This window comes from Lepus europaeus, chromosome 9, assembly GCF_033115175.1.
Source record: "Lepus europaeus isolate LE1 chromosome 9, mLepTim1.pri, whole genome shotgun sequence".
Classification (NCBI taxonomy): Eukaryota; Metazoa; Chordata; class Mammalia; order Lagomorpha; family Leporidae; genus Lepus; species Lepus europaeus.
The window spans coordinates 7916087-7934100 of NC_084835.1; the positions used below are offsets into that span (position 1 = coordinate 7916087).

Below are 18014 nucleotides of genomic sequence, written 5' to 3' on the forward strand. Positions count from 1 at the left end.
GCCTGCTAGGAGGGGCTGCTGGGCCTGGCCACGGGGGAGCCAGTGTAGATGGCGCCCTGAGCTGCCTGCTAGGAGGGGCTGCTGGGCCTGGCCACGGGGGAGCCAGTGTAGATGGCGCCCTGAGCTGCCTGCTAGGAGGGGCTGATGGGCCTGGCCACGGGGGAGCCAGTGTAGATGGAGCCCTGAGCTGCCTGCTAGGAGGGGCTGCTGGGCCTGGCCACGGGGGAGCCAGTGTAGATGGAGCCCTGAGCTGCCTGCTAGGAGGGGCTGCTGGGCATGGCCACGGGGGAGCCAGTGTAGATGGCGCCCTGAGCTGCCTGCTAGGAGGGACTGCTGGGCCTGGCTATGGAGGGGCCAGTATAGACGGTGCCCTGAGCTGCCTGCTGGGCCTGGCTGTGGAGGAGCCAGTGTAAGACGGCACCCTGAGCTGCCTGCTAGGAGGGACTGCTGGGCCTGGCTATGGAGGGGCCAGTGTAGACGGTGCCCTGAGCTGCCTGTTTCAAGGTGATGCTGGGCCTGGCTGTGGGGAGCCAGTGTAGACGGTGCCCTGAGCTGCCTGCTGGGCCTGGCTATTGGGAGCCGGTGTAGATGGTGCCCTGAACTGCCAGTTAGGAGCGGCTTCGGGGCTGCACCTGAGGCCAACGGTCCAGGGCACAGCCCTCTCTGGGCTCTGGGCCTCAGCCTCCACTCAAGCCTTTGAGGTCCCAGACTTCGAAGGGAAGAGAGAGCGGCATCTGGCGGAGTGAGCAGCCCCTGGGCAGGCCTGGCATTGGCACTGCTGGGCACTGAGGCCACAAGTCTCACAGTTCCACTGGGGCCCCCAGGGACTGCCAGAGCCTATTCTGAAGAGGGGGAGACTGAGGCAGGACTGGGGCGGAGGGGTGGCAGCTTGGGGAGGGTCTCCGTCCAGCAGGGCCCATGTCAGGCCGGCAACCCTCTTCCCAGCCCAGCCTGAGCATAGGGGCAGACGGAGGGCCTGGTCCTGCTCAGCCACAGGCCCGGCGCCCAGCACAGGGGGTCAGAGGCTGGTTGGGGTCGGGCAGCCGCCAGCTGAGGCCGGTGCATTGTGCACTCCTGACTGTCCACGGCCTGGGGCCCCGGGAGCTGCAGCTCCCCTGTTCCCCTGCACAGAGGCGACAGCAAAGGCGCCAAGGGCTTGTGTGAGCGCGGCCCCAACCCAGGCACCAGCCTGTACTTTCCCCGGTCTCAGGGCCTTTCCGTCTCTTTCTTTTCTTTCCTTAATGAAATCTCTTTATCAGAAAAAGGAGAATTCTCACAGGACGCTTCACCACACGAAACAGGTCAAAGGGCATTGGCTCTGGCCAAGATGGGTGGGACCCTCAGAGCCCTGCCCTGTCCCGGTACCCAGTGCCCCAAACCCCCCATGTCCTTGAATTCTATGATTCTTCATCTCACCCAGCCCCGTGGGGAGGGGCTGACCCTTAGAGAGCGCGGCCCATTGCACACTCATGGGTGGTGGTCCCCGTAGTCTGCCAGCCCCAGGCACCATGCTCCCTCTCCCCTGGGCCTTACCCTGCTGCTCTCACTGTTCCCCGCCCACAGCTCACCGTCCTCCCTGTGCCTGCACAATTGTATCCTGGTCCACAGAGGCCCCATGGGAGTGTGCTTCTCCCAGGTGGTCCCCCAGCCAGGAAGGGGTCGCCGGGCCCCCCACCCACCCCACATTCCCCACTGCTGTCGCTGTTCCATCAACAGCAGACACAGCCATCACAGGTACCACGGCCATCACTAGTACTATGGCCATCTCTAACAGCCACCAATAGTACCATGGTCATCACTAGCTAGTACCATGGCCATCCCTAACTAGTACTATAGCCACTAATAGTACCACAGTCATCACTAACTAGTACCATGGTCATCCCTAACTAGCGACTAACATGACCATCACTAGTACCACAGTTATCACTATCTAGTGCCACAGCCATCAATATTCACACCTATCACTAACTAGTACCACAGCCACCACTAGTACCACAGCCATCAGCAACTAGTACCATAGCCATCACTAACTAGTACCACAGCGACCACTAGTACCATGGCCATCACTAACCAGTATCACAGCTACCACTAACTAGTACTACAGCCATCACTAGTACCATGGCCATTACTAACTAGTATCATGGCCACCACTAACAAGTACTACAGCTATCACTAAGTATCATAGCCACCACTAGTACCATGGCCATCACTGACTAGTACCACAACCATCACTAGTATCATGGCCATCACCAACTAGTATCAGAGCTGTTACTAGTACCATGGCCATCATTAACTAGTACCACGGTCGTCACTGGCACCACAGCCACCACCAGCACCACAGCTGGGCTGGGGCAGCTTCCAGGGTGCCCACCTTGGCACCCCCTTTCCCAGGAATGTTCAGGGAACCCTAGAGGGTCAGCAGGGGCTCCTGCCTCCTCCACCTGCTGGCCCCAGGGGCCATCTCCCCACGGCTTCGTGCCTGCCTGTGCCCCTGCAGCTGCGGCCTGCCTTCCTCTCCTGCCCCTAGGATGAAGTGGGGACATCCCTGGAGGCTGGGCCTGTGTCCAGTTCCCCTGCCCTGCGTGTGGCCACAGCACCACACAGTCCCTGCTCCTGCATGCGCCCGAGCTTGCACATAGTAGGTACACAACATACGTGTTCAACAAAGGAACGTGTGCCGGCACGGCCAGTGCAGCATGGAAGCAGCGGGGGAACAATGGACACAAACTGAGCCCCACGTCATCAGCTCTGAGGGCCCCCACACCACCTGCACGCGGGGAAACAGGCCAGGGCCGCGACGCTGGAGCTGGGCTCGGAGCCCACATCCTCCTCGCCCCTTCTCTCTTGAGCGCAGCAGGTGCTTACATTGCAACCTGCGCAGTGTGCACAGGGAAAGCCCCCATCCCAAGAACCATGTGCCTTCTCCACAGCCATTGTTTTCACACACCGGGCTGCTATGAGGACCTGGGAGACAGGCGTGGTTGGGGCAGGGCCTGATGCTCACGCACGCTGTGAATCAGGGACAGCACGCAGGAGGGTGCGGGATGGGCTGACAGCGGGAGCGAGGTCCACCCCCAAGTGCCCCCTACTGTCCACCTGCTCCACTTCCTCTCTGGCGCCCACTGCACAAAGCACCGTCCAGGCCCAGCGGTGCTGCTGGTGGCGCGGGGGTCTCGCTGGCCCTGCTGGCATCGCTGGGAATCTTTGGTTGGCTGCAGGTGGCCCTCTCTAACACTGCCAGCTCTGCCTGTACCCTGGCCTGCAGAACCGCCCGCCTCTGAGACCCCGCCCAGCCGGGGAGGCCGACGGCACAGGGGGATGGCTGTGTGGGTTTACTGCTGGAGGCAGACGTCAGCAGCCAGGGGGGAAGTGTCCACGCTGCTCTGAGGGAGGCTCCTCCCATCGCTCTGCCTGTGCTCACTGCCTCCCACGAGGACCTGGCGGGCCCTCAGAGGCACACGGGGAGCTGCCAGCAGTGACCAGGCAGGCACCTACTGAACACCAGGGCTGGGGCTCTGCACGCTCGCTTCGCCCTCATGGCTACCCTGTGAAGCAGTTCCTGTTGTCATCCCGTGTTCCAGATGGGGAACTGGTCAACGTCCCACAGCTGGACGAGAAACAGAGCCAGGGTTTGGACCGTGGCAGAGTCAAACTCCTGGCTGCTGTGACGCTAGCCACAGCATGCTGGCTGCACGGTCCCCACCTGGGCCCATGACCCTAACGCAGGTATTAGCAGCTAGCGGCCAGGCAGCGTTGCCGAGAGCCATGCTGTATTTGGTGCATCTGAATTCCGCCTTTGCCCTGCAGGGGCCTCTCCTGTCTGACCCTCGCTCTCCCCTCACAGGCCAGGCGCTCCTTAGGAGCATGGCACACAGCAGGGGCCTCCCACACGTAGGCCGGGGAGTGTCTGTGGCTCATACCTGCATCCTCCGCTCTCTTCTCCCTGTCTCTGTGTGGCCCCAAGGACCGGCTAAGGGGTGGCCACATGACCCTGGTGGCCCAATGAGAGTTTGCTCTGGAGCTTAAGAGGGGCACTGTGAGCACACAGCTGCCTGCTGGGGTGACCAGATGTGACCAGGAAGGGACGTGGTCAGCCTGAGGCTGCCGGGACCCCCACAGGGTCAGTGCCTGCCTGCTTGGGCTTGAAGTCAACAGAGGTCAGTGGAGATGGAAGGGGGGCGAGGGGGGACAAAGTCCTCGTGACGCGGTGGAGACCCCGGACCCAGCCTCGCCCGAGGCCATGCCTCTCCCTGCACCTTCAGTTTGGGCTCAGTTTCTCCCATTGAGAACCCCGAGCGAGAGGGCTGCTCGGCAAACGTCGGAGGACAAGGCTTTCGCCGAGGATGCTCAGAGAGCCTGCACCTCCCCGGCTCTAGATGGCCGAGCGGAAGCTGCACCAGCCCCTTTTGCAGCTAAGGACACGGAGCCCATGAGAACGGAAGCACCTCGCTGGAGGCCAGGAAGCTGCAGAGGTGAGGCTGGGGTGCCTCCCCGCGCTTCATGCCTCCCCTGCTCCTCAGACAGGTGCAAGGTCTCCTCAGCCTCTTAAACACCCCGCTGAGGGCCCTGACGCAAACCCGGGCCACTTCCCAGGGAGACCCCATCGCAGTCTCTGGCCAGGTGGCCGATTTCCCATGTGGAAGCTCCTGGCCTCTCTGCACAGGTAAAGTGTGGAGCTGGGGCAGCTCTGGTTTCCCCGTCAGCCCCAGGGGCCCAGCCACCCACTCGCTGCCCTACGCCGTGCCCGTGGGATCCGTCTGCGACGCCAAGCAGCCAGCTCCCAGGGCCACACCATCCCCAGCCCCTATCTCCTCATCTCCTCATGTGGGCTGTGAGAGTCACACAAAGCCAGCTGCCACCCAGCCCGCCCACCTTCCTTGCCTTCTCACCCCAGCCCCCGCAGAGACATGTCTGTGTGGCCCTGTGACAGTGCTGGCAATGGGTGACCCAGGGTGTCCTGTGCCTGTCGCCAGACCTGTGGCCTCTGCCCCCACCGTAACCCCCTTCCCTTTCTTTCTCCCTCATAGGCAATTCCCAGGGTGCTGGGGACACAGCTCCTGCTGCCGCACCTCTGTGGCACCCCAAGACCACTACCTCCTGCCTTTCTTCCTCCTTGCTTGTTATCGCTTCCCTGGGTGCCGTCTAATCTCAGTGCCTGATTCCTGTGTGGGAGTGGGGCCCGTGCACGCTGGGTGGGTGATGGCAGAGACGGCAGGGAGCGTCCTCCGTGAATCTCGCGGGTCGGCTCCCCCTGGGGCCTGGCTAATGTAATCTGCACACACCCGCGTGGAGGAGGGGCTACAGGCACACACAGGCCACTGGGGCTCAGAGGGGCTCTGTGCTCACTCCCCCAGAAAGCCACCCAGGATTCCCAGCGGCGTCTCTGGGACTCTGCTCTGCTAGGCTGGAAGGGAACAGCAGGTGAGGTGGGAAGGGCAATGACCAGAGCCCAGCAGGACCAGTGGTGGAGGAGGAGAGGGACGGGGCCAGGGGTCACACAGCTGGGCCAACAGGCAGAATGCCCAACGCTGCGGAGCCGTGGGAGTCGAGCTCACGCCCTGAGCCGGCAGCAGGCGGTGCCCGGGGGCAGCTGAATTTTTATGGCTTCAGACACCATCCATCACTTGCAGAGGAAGGCTAACTGACGACGTGGGGCACTGGAGCGTGACTCGGATGCCATCTCGCAGCGCGTTAGGGGCAGGGGGCAGCAGGAATGGCCGGCACAGCCTGGACCACACGGTTAGCACCTGGGGCAAAGGCGGGCCAGACAGGGCAGGGACACCACTGCGCAGGAGGCAGAATGAAGTGACAGTGCAGGGGTCAGTTCCCAGGTGGACATGCTTGGCTCGGGGCTCAGGGCACGGCCGGCTGCGTTCAGAGCCTGCTCCGACGTGGACACTGGTGGTGATCCTGAGTGCTTGGGCCCCTCCTCTGTCAGGTGGGCTGTGCCTGCTCCAGGAACACCTGCAGTGAGGGCACGGCACAGCCTGGCCCGCAGCCGTGCAGGGAACTCATGCCCAACCCTTGCTGGAACGCGTGGCTGCTCTTCTCGGGGTGACGACTCTCGTCACCGCCACCAGAGCCCCTGCCTGTGGAGCACTGGGTGCTGGTCCGGGGCCTCAGCCTCATTCTCCAGGTGCAACCCATTTTCCTGATGGGGAAATGAAGGGCTCCATCTCCAGCTCACAGAGCTACCCCGTGCCAGCACTGTCCCAGCAGACCCCTCTGCCCCCGCCACAGCCCCGGGACGCACCCACTGTGGCAATCCCCATTTCACAGAGGAGACACGGGCATGGGAAGCATGCCTGGAGCCCCACATCTGCTAAGCGGCAGAGCTGGGGTTGCATCCCAGGAGGCCCAAGTCTGGGGCTTCTGCCTGACCCCGGCCTCCTGGGGCCCAGTGCAACAGGAGCTGCAGCAGGTCCTCCTCGCAGGCCAGGGGTGCCAACCCGATGGCCAGGTGGGCATGGGCCGTGCTGCCAGGGCCTGGGGCCCTCTCCAGGCTGAGCATCCTCCCACCCTAGGGCCACACGCAGCCACTTTCAATTCCACAGCTACAGTCATGGCTTCCTCTCTTCCCCGCCGAGTCAAAACCCAACAGCACCAAGAAGGAAAAGGGGGCTTCTAAACGTGGGCGCGGCTCAGCCGGCGTGCAAAGCGTCAGCAAGAGCGGCCCCGGGGGCAGGAAAAGCAGGCTCAGCCTTTGCTCCCAACCCGAGAGCAGGCAGCAGGGAGGTGCGGTACAGCAGCCTGTGTCCAGCAGTGCCCAGGGCTGTGGCGTGGCTGCGGGAGACAGGTTTCTCCTCTGCCAACAAGGAGCAGCCATGCGGATGTCGCCTGCGCCAGCTCCCTTGCCTTAGAATAGGCATGTGTTGAGTGCCTGCAGCAAACCCAGGCCTGCAATGAGCACAGGGAGGTAGGTGTTGGCCTCGTTTCCTAGACGGAGAGCCGCGGCACTGGGGAGCATCAGGCAGAGCCCCACGCCTGCCTTCCGGCTCCTGCAGGGAGCTCTTCCCGCATGGCTGGGAAGGCACCTGCTGGCAGGTGAGCACGGGGCTGATGCCCAGGCTCTACGGCCCAGGCCTGACTCTGCCTCTCGCTTTGGTCCCCTCCACGCTGGGGAGCCGAGAGCCTCTCTCTCCGGAAATCCCAGCTCAGGAAACTGGGTACGCACACTGGGGCGCCTGTGACCCTGCTCACCAAGGCCGTCTTCCCACTGCTCCTTGGGTCCCAGCTGCCCCCTGAGCCCTGGCCGTCCTCAGCCCCAGGCTGGCCTGGGAGGGACCCCAGCCCTGTGGCACTGCTACTGGCCGCACATCAGCCATCAGCCTTGAAGGGCTCCACATACAGCTGGGCATGGGATTCCTGGGCCTGCGGAAAGGACGGCAGGGACGTGCAGACCCCCAAAGCCAAAACCTGTGGCCAGGTGGGTGGGTGGGAGGGCGGCAGGAGCCCCTCCTGGGCTCCAGGCAGGTAAGCAGGTGCGGCTCTGTTCTGGTCACACACAGCCACCCTCCCGGCCTCGCCTTGGAGACCGGAGCCCTGGGCTGACCTGGGACCTTGGCTCCAGGACACAGGTTTCACCTGGCCCCCTCCCAGGGATTCTCCTGGCAGGCGGCTTGGGTCCGACGGCACCTGTGACGAGGCTCCCTCCCCCCGCTTATCCGGCGTGCTGACCCTCAGCTAGCATCTACCAGGACACCTGTTCCGGCTTTTCAAGGGCAGCCTGCGTCTGAGGCCTCGCGTGGTTCCACGCCATGACTCCGGCCTGAAGCCTCCGGCACCTACCTTCAACAGGGGAGGTTTTGAGGCGGCGGCAGACGGCTTCCGTGTCCCCGTACGTCTCTTTGATCTTGACCACGGCTTCGGCGCCGCGCAGCTCCATGAGGGAGCGGAGTTCCTCCATCGTGCACCCGAACTCGCCCCCATGGCTCGACTCGTTTCTTTGGTTTTTGGAGTAAAAGTCGCTGTTGGTCATGTCACCCATGTTTGCCAAAGTCCCTTCTCGGGCGGGCCCGAGGGTCAGCACTGGACAAGAAGGTGCGGGCGATGGCGGTGCGTGACTGTCCTCCACACAACCTCACTGGCCGGCAGAGGCTCCGGGCGGGCGACTCCGGGGCCTGGGGGGCGGGGGTACCGAGGCGGGCTGGAGACAGCGGCGGGAGCTCCGAGGGCTGTTCCTGGGCGCGGGGTGAGGTCCGGGGGCCGGAGGGGTTCAGGGCTGCAGACCCAGGAGTCTCCATTCAGTGGGGCCCATGCTGCTCCCCAGAGCTGGCATCTACATGGTCAGGGGTGGCGGCTCCTGTGGGGACAACACAGAGTGGGTGACAAGGGTCAGGCGCCAGTGGCCTCATGGGACAGGTGCCCAGGAAGGCCCAGGGTGACACGCATGCCCCAACACTGGTGTTTTGGACAACCACCCATCACATCGGCACGCACTGCAAATCCAGATGGTACTGGTGCCCACCTGGGTACCCACAAGGTACCTTCCCCAGGGTCCAGCCCCAGAGCGCACCTGCCCCTACATGGCCACAGCCACTTTGCAGCCCACATCTGCCTGCACCCTCACAGGTGCCCTGCCCCACCACACACCCATGCGTATCCCCACAGTAGTCACACAGCTTAATATCCCCACCCCTTCCCTCTGACCCCTTTGTGCAAACCCTACCTGCTTACCCCTCTTCCTCTGACCATCCCAACATGTGCACGCACACCTCATGTCCACACCACCCCCTAAGTACACAGCCCCAGTGCCCCCACCCATGCCTGCCAACACCCTCTTGTTCCCACCCCCGCCCCCCACTCCGCCTGCATTGAGTCTCCCAAGCAGGCTTTGGGAGAAAGCCCCCTCCTCTGCCCACAGCCTGACCGGAGCGGCCAGCTTATGCATATTCATGAGGGCTGAGTCCCCGGAGATCTGGTTCTTGGAGCCCTCACCTGGTAGGGGGCCCACAGACCAGCACCACGGACAGCGGCCACCGAGTCTGGGAGCCCAGGAGGCTGCGGAGCGCCCGCTCCCCCTGCCCGCCTGCCTGCCTGTTTGCAGCCCCTGTGGGTGTAGCATCTGTGGGGCTGCCAGGGGAGAATTCAATCCGCCGGGACACCTAACACCAGTGGCCGAGGCCCCGGCAAGCGTTGGGTGACAAAGGGCCCCTGCTGGGCTCGGCTGGGCCTGGCACAGGCACCGGCTCCGCCCAGCAGCCCTGGACAGCTGGCCATCCGGAGTCCAGGGCAGAGAGGGGGTGGGGAGGAAGGTGGGACTGAGCCCCTGCCCCAGCCCCAACTCCTGCCTCTAATCCCCCAGCTCTCTCTTCCTTCACAAATCTTAGAGCGGGGGGTGTTCCAGCATTATATTCACTTTCCCAGCGAGGAACCTGGAATCCAGAGAGGGAAGGGACTCGATCAGGGCCACAAAGAGGAAGAGGAGGGAGGAGCTCAGGTGGGTGGGGCCTCTCACCCCCAGCCAGGGCTCACCCTTCCCCAGGGAGCACCCCCTCCCTTCTCTCTGAAGGGTCAGGTTGGTGGGGGCACCGTGCCAGGCAGGGGTTAAGAACACAGGATGTGGAATCAGAGCCATTCAAGCCAAGCTGTGCTGAATCCTGGTGGTGGGACCCCGGGCACGTCCCCTCCCCTGTCATCTGTTAAATTATGGGTCACTTTCGCCTGGCTCAGCTATAAATCGTTCTCCAGCCTGTGCATCTCCTGCTGGGACAGGGGCCACGGGGGGACCTGCCACACCTCACACAAGGGGCTGTCACTTAAGGACACTGTGGGCACAAGTGGACACACTGCCTCTGGAAGGAACCTGGGGTACCCCAGAAGCTGTGCTGGGAGCCTCACCCTGAACCCAGAAGAAAGCTGTGGGTGGGGCAGGGCCAAGGACGTCTCTGAATGAGAGTGTGGGCCCCTTGCCCATCTTTGTAGCATCTTCCAAGGATCAGGCTGATGGCCGCTCTGCTGGCATCATCCGGGGATGGCAAACTCTAGGAGGACCAGGGGCTGGTGGATGTCACCACCTCCAGTCCTGGGAGGGGCAGGGACTGTGAGGAACCTTCCAGAAGAGGCTTTGCCATCTTCAGGACAAGATGGGAGTGGAGAAGACATACCCCTTCTGTAAGTCCAAACTCAGGACTGACTGGGGTGCCAGGAAGTCTCAGTGCCCAGCACCTAACCAACAGGTGCAGGCCAGGTGAGGGCCAGGCCTGTGACCATCCGTGACCAGACCTGCCTGCAACCTGCAGAAAGGTCATTCTGACCCTGACTCCTCTGAGTCTCTGTGGGGTGGGGGTGGCAGGCATCTACTGGGTGCCTGCTGCGTGCCAGGCACCCTGTGTGCTTTCTGGCACAGCCTGAGAGATGCCACAGGGGTTAGGAGCAGGGACGGCTCCTGGGTTCAAGTTCTGCTCATTCGCTCCCCAGTGAGATGGGGAGCAAGTCAATGTTGGTTCATTATCTTAAAGAGGTGTGTGTGTGCGATCACGGTATCTACTCTCATAAAATACCAAGAACCAGGTCCACTGTTCACTTAACTGCTTGAGGTGCTGGTCTTCTTACCCCCACAGACCACATGAGGAATCTGAGGCCAAGCAAACAGCCAGGGCCACACGGTGGAGCTGGGAGAAGCCGGGCAGGACACCTGCGGACTCTCCCTCCTGGGTTGTTACGAGGTCGCTTACAGGAAGCAGCAAGCGTGAGCCCAAGTGCACTGCCAGCCACGAGGGACGTCATCCATGCGAGGAGCTGTTTTCTATCTGTCCCCTGCCACCTGTGCCGGGGCTCTCGGGCACTGATAATTACATCTCCGACCGCACGAGCTACAAGAAGCCTTCACAGCAATTATCTCTGTGATCGCAACAGGAGGTGTGAGTTCGCAGGCTCCGGCCATCCACCCACCCAGCCGTCTACCCATTCGTTTGGTGCCAAGCATCGCACCATGGAGACACAGTGTCTGCCTTCCAGGTGCTGACAGCAGGGAAGGGGGACAATTAAACTAGGGTCTTCCTGACTTGCTGGGTTCGCCGCAACGTGCAGTCCTGGGTACTGTGGGACCAAGAGCAGGAAGGGCTGAAGGACAGGGATGTTTTTCCCCTGCGGGACTTAACCTGGGCGGATGGATCTGGGCAAAGGCTGTGGGAGACACAGGACAAAGCGTAGGCAGCACCCAGAGCAAGGACAAGGGGACAGAACTCTCCAGTAAAAAATGAGTTAAAACTCGGTACTGGACCATGGAGGTGACCGACCACACACTTCCTTCCCTCCCCTCCTGATGCTGCGCCCCGTGCCCCACGGGTGCACGCCTTGGGGAATCCCGCTTCTCAGCTTTTCCTTCTGTGTCGCACGGCTGCCTGTTCCCACTATGGGACGGGCTGGATTCACAAGCGTGAGGCCTGGGACATAGACGCGCGCTGTCACAGGAGCCGAACCAGCCTCGGACACGTGGCTGAGCTGAAGCCTGGCCGTGAGTCCAGCAGCCGCCCATCCACCACCCCAACTCCACAGCCCGGCCCTGTACCTGGACAGAAGCTTCTCCACCACCTGTATCTTTCCCTCCCCAACTCCACTGTCCTGTTCAACCTCAGGGTCCCTTCCTGGGAGTCTCCCCTAACCACGTCACTGCATCAGTGCCCAGGCTCTGCCACTGTAGCTTCACCAACTCCTTCCCCAAGGAGCCAGGTACTGCAGCACACGGCTTCCAGAAGGCACTCATGAAGTGCTTGGTGAATGGATACCTGGGTCAGCCCTTGGGTTGGCTGCCCATGGCAGCTGTGACTTTAGGCAGGTCCCCAGGCCTCAGTTTCCTCGTCTGTAAAATGGGTGAGTGACTCCCACCTGCCTGTGTCAGGGATTTGTGTGTGTATGTGTGTGTGTGGGGGGGGGTTTAGTAAAGACATCAGAATGGGCTGTCTTTCATCCTGAGACCCAGGAGGAAGGCCGCAGTCGGGCAGGTGGCCGGCCCTTCAGAAAAAGCCCCACCAGATCCTGACAGGCCACTCAGAGGCTGAGAGATAAACAAGCTGTGTGACCCTGGAGAGATCGCCGAACCATGCTGAGCCTCACCTGCACAGTGGAATCGACCCTGCGCCTCACAGGCTACTGCAAGGCCCCCAGGAGCCCCGGTTCCTGGCTGGAGCACACACCCGCAATGCCAGCTTCCTCCAGGGGCCCAGGCCTCCCCGTGCTGGTGGGCATGAGCGCGTCCCCCACGGCCACGGTGCGGGTTCATCTGCAGCAGGTTCTCGGCACTGCACAGGCGGGTGCACCTGTCTGAGACGACGGGCACACGGGCCTGGATGGGACATGTAGCCAGTCCTGGGTCACGAGAGGCTGAGCGACACACCGGGGGTGACGGCGCGGCTGAGGCCAAAGCCGGTGAGCAGCTGTCCGCCCGGCTTTGCCAGCTCTGCCCTGGGACCCTGACCGAGCCCCTCTCCTCTCTGGGCCCGTTTCCCCAGGTGGAAAGCGAAGGGACCAGTCCCACACCCTGTGGGGTCCCCTCTACCTCCAAGCAGAAGCCTGTGACAGCGCTGGCTTCTGCTCATTAGCATCTAAATGACTGCACATTGCTACACTCGGTGACTCAGGAACAGGTCACTGGCGGGCGCCTTCATCAAACGCCCAATCGTGCCAGGAGGGACGCAGGCAGGGCAGGGGCCGCCCTTTTCTGGGAGTTAATTTAACAAAGAAGGGATCTATCTTTTGAAGGAAGGATTTTTAAAAAGCAAAAAAAAAAAAAAAAAAAGCTCAAACCAACAGCGTTTCAAATCTTAACGGAGGGGTGGTAGCGGGGACAGTCGCAAGCGATGTACTAAAAATAACTCCTGGATGCCAAACCCTTCTGCTTTAAGATGTGCGGAATCTCAGTGCCTCCGGAATGCGCATTTCTATTTCTCAAGTCACCTGTTCCTTGGGCTCCTCCCTGGCAGCAGCGGCAGACGTGGGGACACCCGGGACCGAGAGCGGCTCTGCTGGCCGCCAGTGGACACCCAGGGCAGGGCTCTTAACCTCTTTGTGCCTCGGTTTCCCCTCCCCCTAGCTTGCGGGGAGTGAACTTAGCAGGCTCACAGCCAGGAGGAAGGACCCGTGGGACAGGCCGTTAGGAAGTCGACCTCGCCGCGAGCTTCCAGCTACCACTGAACCATGGGTGCCTGGCGCTGTCTAAAACAGAACCGAGTCTGGCCCTGGCGCTGTCTAAAACAGAACCGAGTCTGGCCCTGGGGCACCACGGGGAGGCACCCAGAGTGAGAGGCTACCCTGCCTCCGCGTCAGACACTAACTTGGCCTCCCCTGGCCACTGACCCTGCCTTCTGGTGGGGGCCCAGAGCCCCAGGGACGGGGACCCCCTCTTGTGCTGGCTAACAGGTGAGGGGCACAGGTCCAACGGCCCCTCCACTGGCCTCACCCAGAGCCTCTCACGGCAACCAGCCACCCTCTGTGGGGGAGGGGACCTCCTCTGCCTACGAATGGGGAGGGCAGAGGGCCTGATGGGTTTGGGTGACATAGAGAGTGCGGGGTGGGGTGAGTGTGTCCATGTGGTGTGCAGAGTGAGTGTGGGATGTGTGTGGGTGTGCAGGGTGAGGGTGTGCAGTGAGTGTCCATATGTGTGGGTGTTCAGGGTGAGTGAGAGTGTGCAGAATGAGCATGGGGTGAGTGTGGGGTGTGTGTGGGTATGCAGCATGAGTGTGGGGTGTGGGGTATGTGTGGGTGTTCAGGGTGTATGTGGGTGTGTGGGGTGAGTGTGGGTATGTGGAGTGTGTGGGGTGTGGGTGTGTGGGGTGGGTGTGGGTGTGTGAGGTGAGTGTGGCTATGTGTGGGTGTGCAGGGTGAATGTGGATACGTGGGGTGTGTGTGGGTGTGCAGGGTGAGTATGGCTGTGCCTGGTGTGTGTGGGTGTGCAGGGTGAGTGTGTGTGTGCGGGATGAGTATGGCTGTGCCTGGTGTGTGTAGGTGTATGGGGTTTGTGTGGGTGTGTATGTGGGTCTGTGGGTTGTGTGGCTGTGCCCAGTGAGTGTGGTGTGTGGGGTGTGGGGTGTATGTGGGTCTGCCGGTATGTGTGGGTGTGCATGGTGAGTGTGGTGTGTGGGGCCAGTGCGGTGCTGTTTGGTGGCCGTGTCAGCAGGAGGGGCAGGATCCGGGGCTCACTGTGGCCAGAAGCAGTGTGCAGAGGCTGCTGTGTATGTGTGTGTGTGAGTGACAGGTCCCTGTAGTGCATCACCACACACGGCCAGGGAGGTCTGCTGGGCTTTGCCCGCCCGAGTGTGTGGGAGTGGCAGTGACCAGAGACCTGTGTGCCACACCCCTCTCTGAGCATGCCAGACCCCCGGCATGTGCGACGGTGACAATCTCTGCTCTGACTTCTCAGAGAGAGAGAGAGCAAAGAAGGCAAAGGAGCTGAAGCCAGAACCTCAGAAGCAAGTTTAGTGCTATTTTTAGTCAGCTCCTATTCTGTTAACCAGAAAAGGAAAATCTAAAAAAAAAAAAAAAAAAATTCCCACAGAAGCAGCCTTGCGTCAGCTGTGAAGGCACAGGTGGCAGCAGCAGGGCTGGGGGACAGCGAGGGACCCGGGGCTCCCTGGGCAGCTCCTCACCCCCTTGCCTGGCCCGAGGCAGGACTGGTCCAGTCCTCAGCTTGCCACCAGGGTCACCTCCTCCTCCAGAGCTGCCCATATTCCAGGGTGGGAAAACCTCCCACCTCCAGCCTTAGAGGTGCTCATAGCCTGTCAATCAACTCATCCACCCACCTGTCCATCTCTCCATCTCTCCACCTATCCAACCCCCTGTCCATCTCTCCATCTGTCCACCTATCCACCCCCCTGTCAATCTCTCCATCTATCCACCTACCCACCCCCCGTCCATTGCTCCATCAAGCCCTCCATTCATTCACTCGTCCACCCACCACTTGCCAATCCATGGACCTCTGCATCTGTCTACCATCCATCCATCCTACCCACCTACCCAATGAAACAGACAAGGAGCTTCTCAGGCCCCGCCCCAGACCCTGGAATCACGAGTTGAGAGAGGTGCTCACTCCGCCACAAGGAATCCCCAAGAGCCCCACAGTCGAGGTCTGCAGGCTGAGGTGAACGAGTTCTGTGTACTTTTGGTACAGATTTTGGGAGGACATAGGCAAGATGGCCTTTGCCTGGACCAGGTCCACTGGTCCCCACCTTGGTGTGACCACTCCTGTTGGGGCAATGGCAGATGCCTCTTGTGGGCTGCACAGTGTCACTGACCCCACTTCAAAGGCAAGGAAGCTGGGGTTCCGAGAGCCACAGACAGGACTGGACACAGTTCAAAGGCCTGCCCTGGCCCAGAGCCCGCCTTCCATCTTTGTCTCCATCCTTATCAACTCCTAGGATAGCCTAGACAGGTGCGCTCTCCTGCCTCAGTTTCCCCTTCTGTGAAGAGTGTGTGTACAGCAGACCCTCCATCCTGGAGGGTCCCTGCAGCACCTCCCCCACCCCCGATTCTCCTGTCCCCAGCACTTGCTTCTTGGGACACACATGGTTCCCTGGGCTTGGCTGGCCACGTCCTGCTCGCTGGAGGCAGAAGGAAGGAGACTTGGTCTAGAACCAGAGGGCAACGGCTCGTTAGGATTCACCTCTGCCTCCGCCATCCGTTGCCCCCGCCCGGGGCCTCTGCACAGCGGTGCCTGTCTGCCAGGATTTAAAGCTTTCAGGCTGCAGGGTCATGCGTGGAGTGCAGTTCCCCTTCCTGAGTGTCCCCTGTGGTGGTGGCTGCCCCGAGCCTCCAGAGTCTATGTGTCCTAAGTGGCCACCGTGACCCTGGAGCACAAGACTTCAAGGAAAGCCAGAAATGATGAGAGCCACACGAACGGGAGCCCTACTACACGTCAAGCACCCTTCACACACTTGGCGTCTCATTTATCCCTCACAAGGGCCCTGTGACAAGGCACTGCCAGGGCCCCCACCTCACAGAGGCAGCACTGACAGGCACAGGCCAAGTGGCAGAACCGGTTCTCCCCCCTGGTGCTCTTCCCAGACCCCAAACTCACTCTCCTCTCTGCAGCGGGCCAGGCCCCTGCCCTCCCTCCTGCCTTCTCCTGTGGTCCACGTGGCCGTTACACACAGCAGGTCACCAGCTGGCTGCTCAGTCCTCGGGCTTCACCTCTGGCCGTGGAGGGCAGGGCAGAGGGACGTCTGTGGGCACAGTGCTGATGGATGGACAAAGGTGGGTGCCAGGGAGGGATTGGGTGGCCGAGGTCAGGGAACCTGATCACCACAGGCCCTGCTCCCCTGTCGGCTGACCTGCTGAGCTGGGCAGTGGGAGCTGTCCACGTGGTGCGGGTGCTGAAAGATGCCTTCTCTGGGGAGGACAGAGAGCTGGCTCTGGGGAACCGGCTCCAGCAGGAGCTGTCCCCAGGACCGCAGTGCTGACGGGGATGGGCAAGAATGGGAGCTGTCCACTTGCGGTGGTGCCAGCTCGGGACACACAGTCATGAGGACCCAGGGGCGTCCCAGAACAGCATTGCTGACCATCAGCACAGGGGTTGGGAAGCCAAGGGCAAAATGCCTCCTTGGACCTGGAGTGCCAGGGGTGAGTGGTGGGGAGGACGCCGAGCTGGCCTTTTCCTTGAGTTCAGGAAAGGGCACGGGGAGTTGATCCCAGAGGCTTGGTGCTTCTGCCCGTGGCCTGGTTCTCAGACAAGGGGCTGTCACAGTGGGCAGGCCTGAGCCACGAGGGGGTCCTGAGGATCACTTAGGTCCCTGTCAGTCCGCCAGGGCCATCTGTGCCCTAGGTGGTTCACGCTTTTGCACAAAGCATGGTCCTTTCCCTGTGGATCTTGCATCCTGAGTGTATTTTGATTTTTCCTGCATGGGGTGGAGGGGCAGAAGTCACCCCTGGAGGTGCCAGAGGCTGCGTGGAGCATGGGAGACTTTCTGAAAGCTGAAGCCTGGGTTCGGACAAGGGCAGCAGCAAGCCGAGGCCTGCATGGAGGCCTTCCTACTCAGCCCGAGCATGCCGAGGCCAAGAGCCCTAAGCACAGTGAGAGAGAAGCAAGCAAGCAGAGAGCAGGGCTGCTGGATCCCCAGGAGTGGGGAGTCGGCAGGGCGTAGGCACGGCAGGGGTGGCGCCGGCAATGCAGCCGATTCTCACTGCTGCGTGGCCTCTGCTCCAGCTCCTCTGGGCGATAGCAGAGGAGCCCTTGCCCCCTTCCATGACTGAGTCAGGCCATCTCCACCCACAGTCCCCGTGGCGGAAAAGCCAGACATCCCCGGAGGTGCTGACTTGGCCTCAGACCCCAGGGAGGGGAATCCATGAGCCAGGGAGGCAGACAATGAGCCCAGGTTTGCAGCTGGGCCCTTCCCTTCCAACCTGCACGAGCTGCTTCTGGAGGAGTTCGGGGGCCTCAGAACTGGGCTGCTCAATGTGTGGATGCTGAGGGCCATGGGCCTGTGTGTCCCCTGGGGGATGGACAAGCCTGTGGAGTTGGCACTGGGGATTTGAAACAAGCAGCCCCACCGGCCTACTTCTCGGGGGCTCCCGGTCTTCATGGGCCCACTTCCTCTCATAGCCAGCACTGCCCCCGCTCTCTGGTCCAACCTTAGCTCCCTCTCCCTGACCATACAATGGCCACTTCCTGCTAGGCCAGGCCCTGCCCGCGGTGGACGCCCCCTCACTGCTGTCCTGCGGCTTCTCAGACCCTGTGTGTCCAGGCTTCTCTGGCGTCTCTGGGAGCAGCTGTAGGTTTCTGCACCCAACTCCCACCTCCATCCTGACATGGTGGCTCCCACCCCTCATCCCAAGCTCGAGCTGACATTTGCTGGCTGCCAAGTGTCCTCTCTGAAGCTCCCCGGCTTCAAGCTCCCCCAGAGGCCTGCGTTCTCCTGTACCCCATGTTGTGTCAGCATCCTGGTACCTCCCTCCCATCCAGTCAGGCACCCAAAGCCACGAGGTGCTGGGACAAGAGTTCAGGCTCCCTCTTCTTCCTCACCTCCCTGGCACCTGAGCCCAATCAGGCCCCTGGCCCTGGCCCCAGCCTCACCCCCTCCTTT

At 61.8% G+C, this 18014-nt stretch overlaps 1 protein-coding gene across 2 annotated transcripts in view; it reads right to left on the reverse strand.

The window, feature by feature from the left end:
* ATP2B2 (ATPase plasma membrane Ca2+ transporting 2) overlaps positions 1 to 18014 on the reverse strand; it is a 142723-nt gene that overhangs the window by 89212 nt on the left and 35497 nt on the right. For both annotated transcript variants that reach the window (XM_062200453.1, XM_062200452.1), the window contains exon 2: positions 7789 to 8302. In XM_062200453.1, the coding sequence (XP_062056437.1) occupies positions 7789 to 7987 (199 nt within the window). In that variant the 5' untranslated portion in view covers positions 7988 to 8302. The remainder of the gene's footprint in view (positions 1 to 7788; positions 8303 to 18014) is intronic.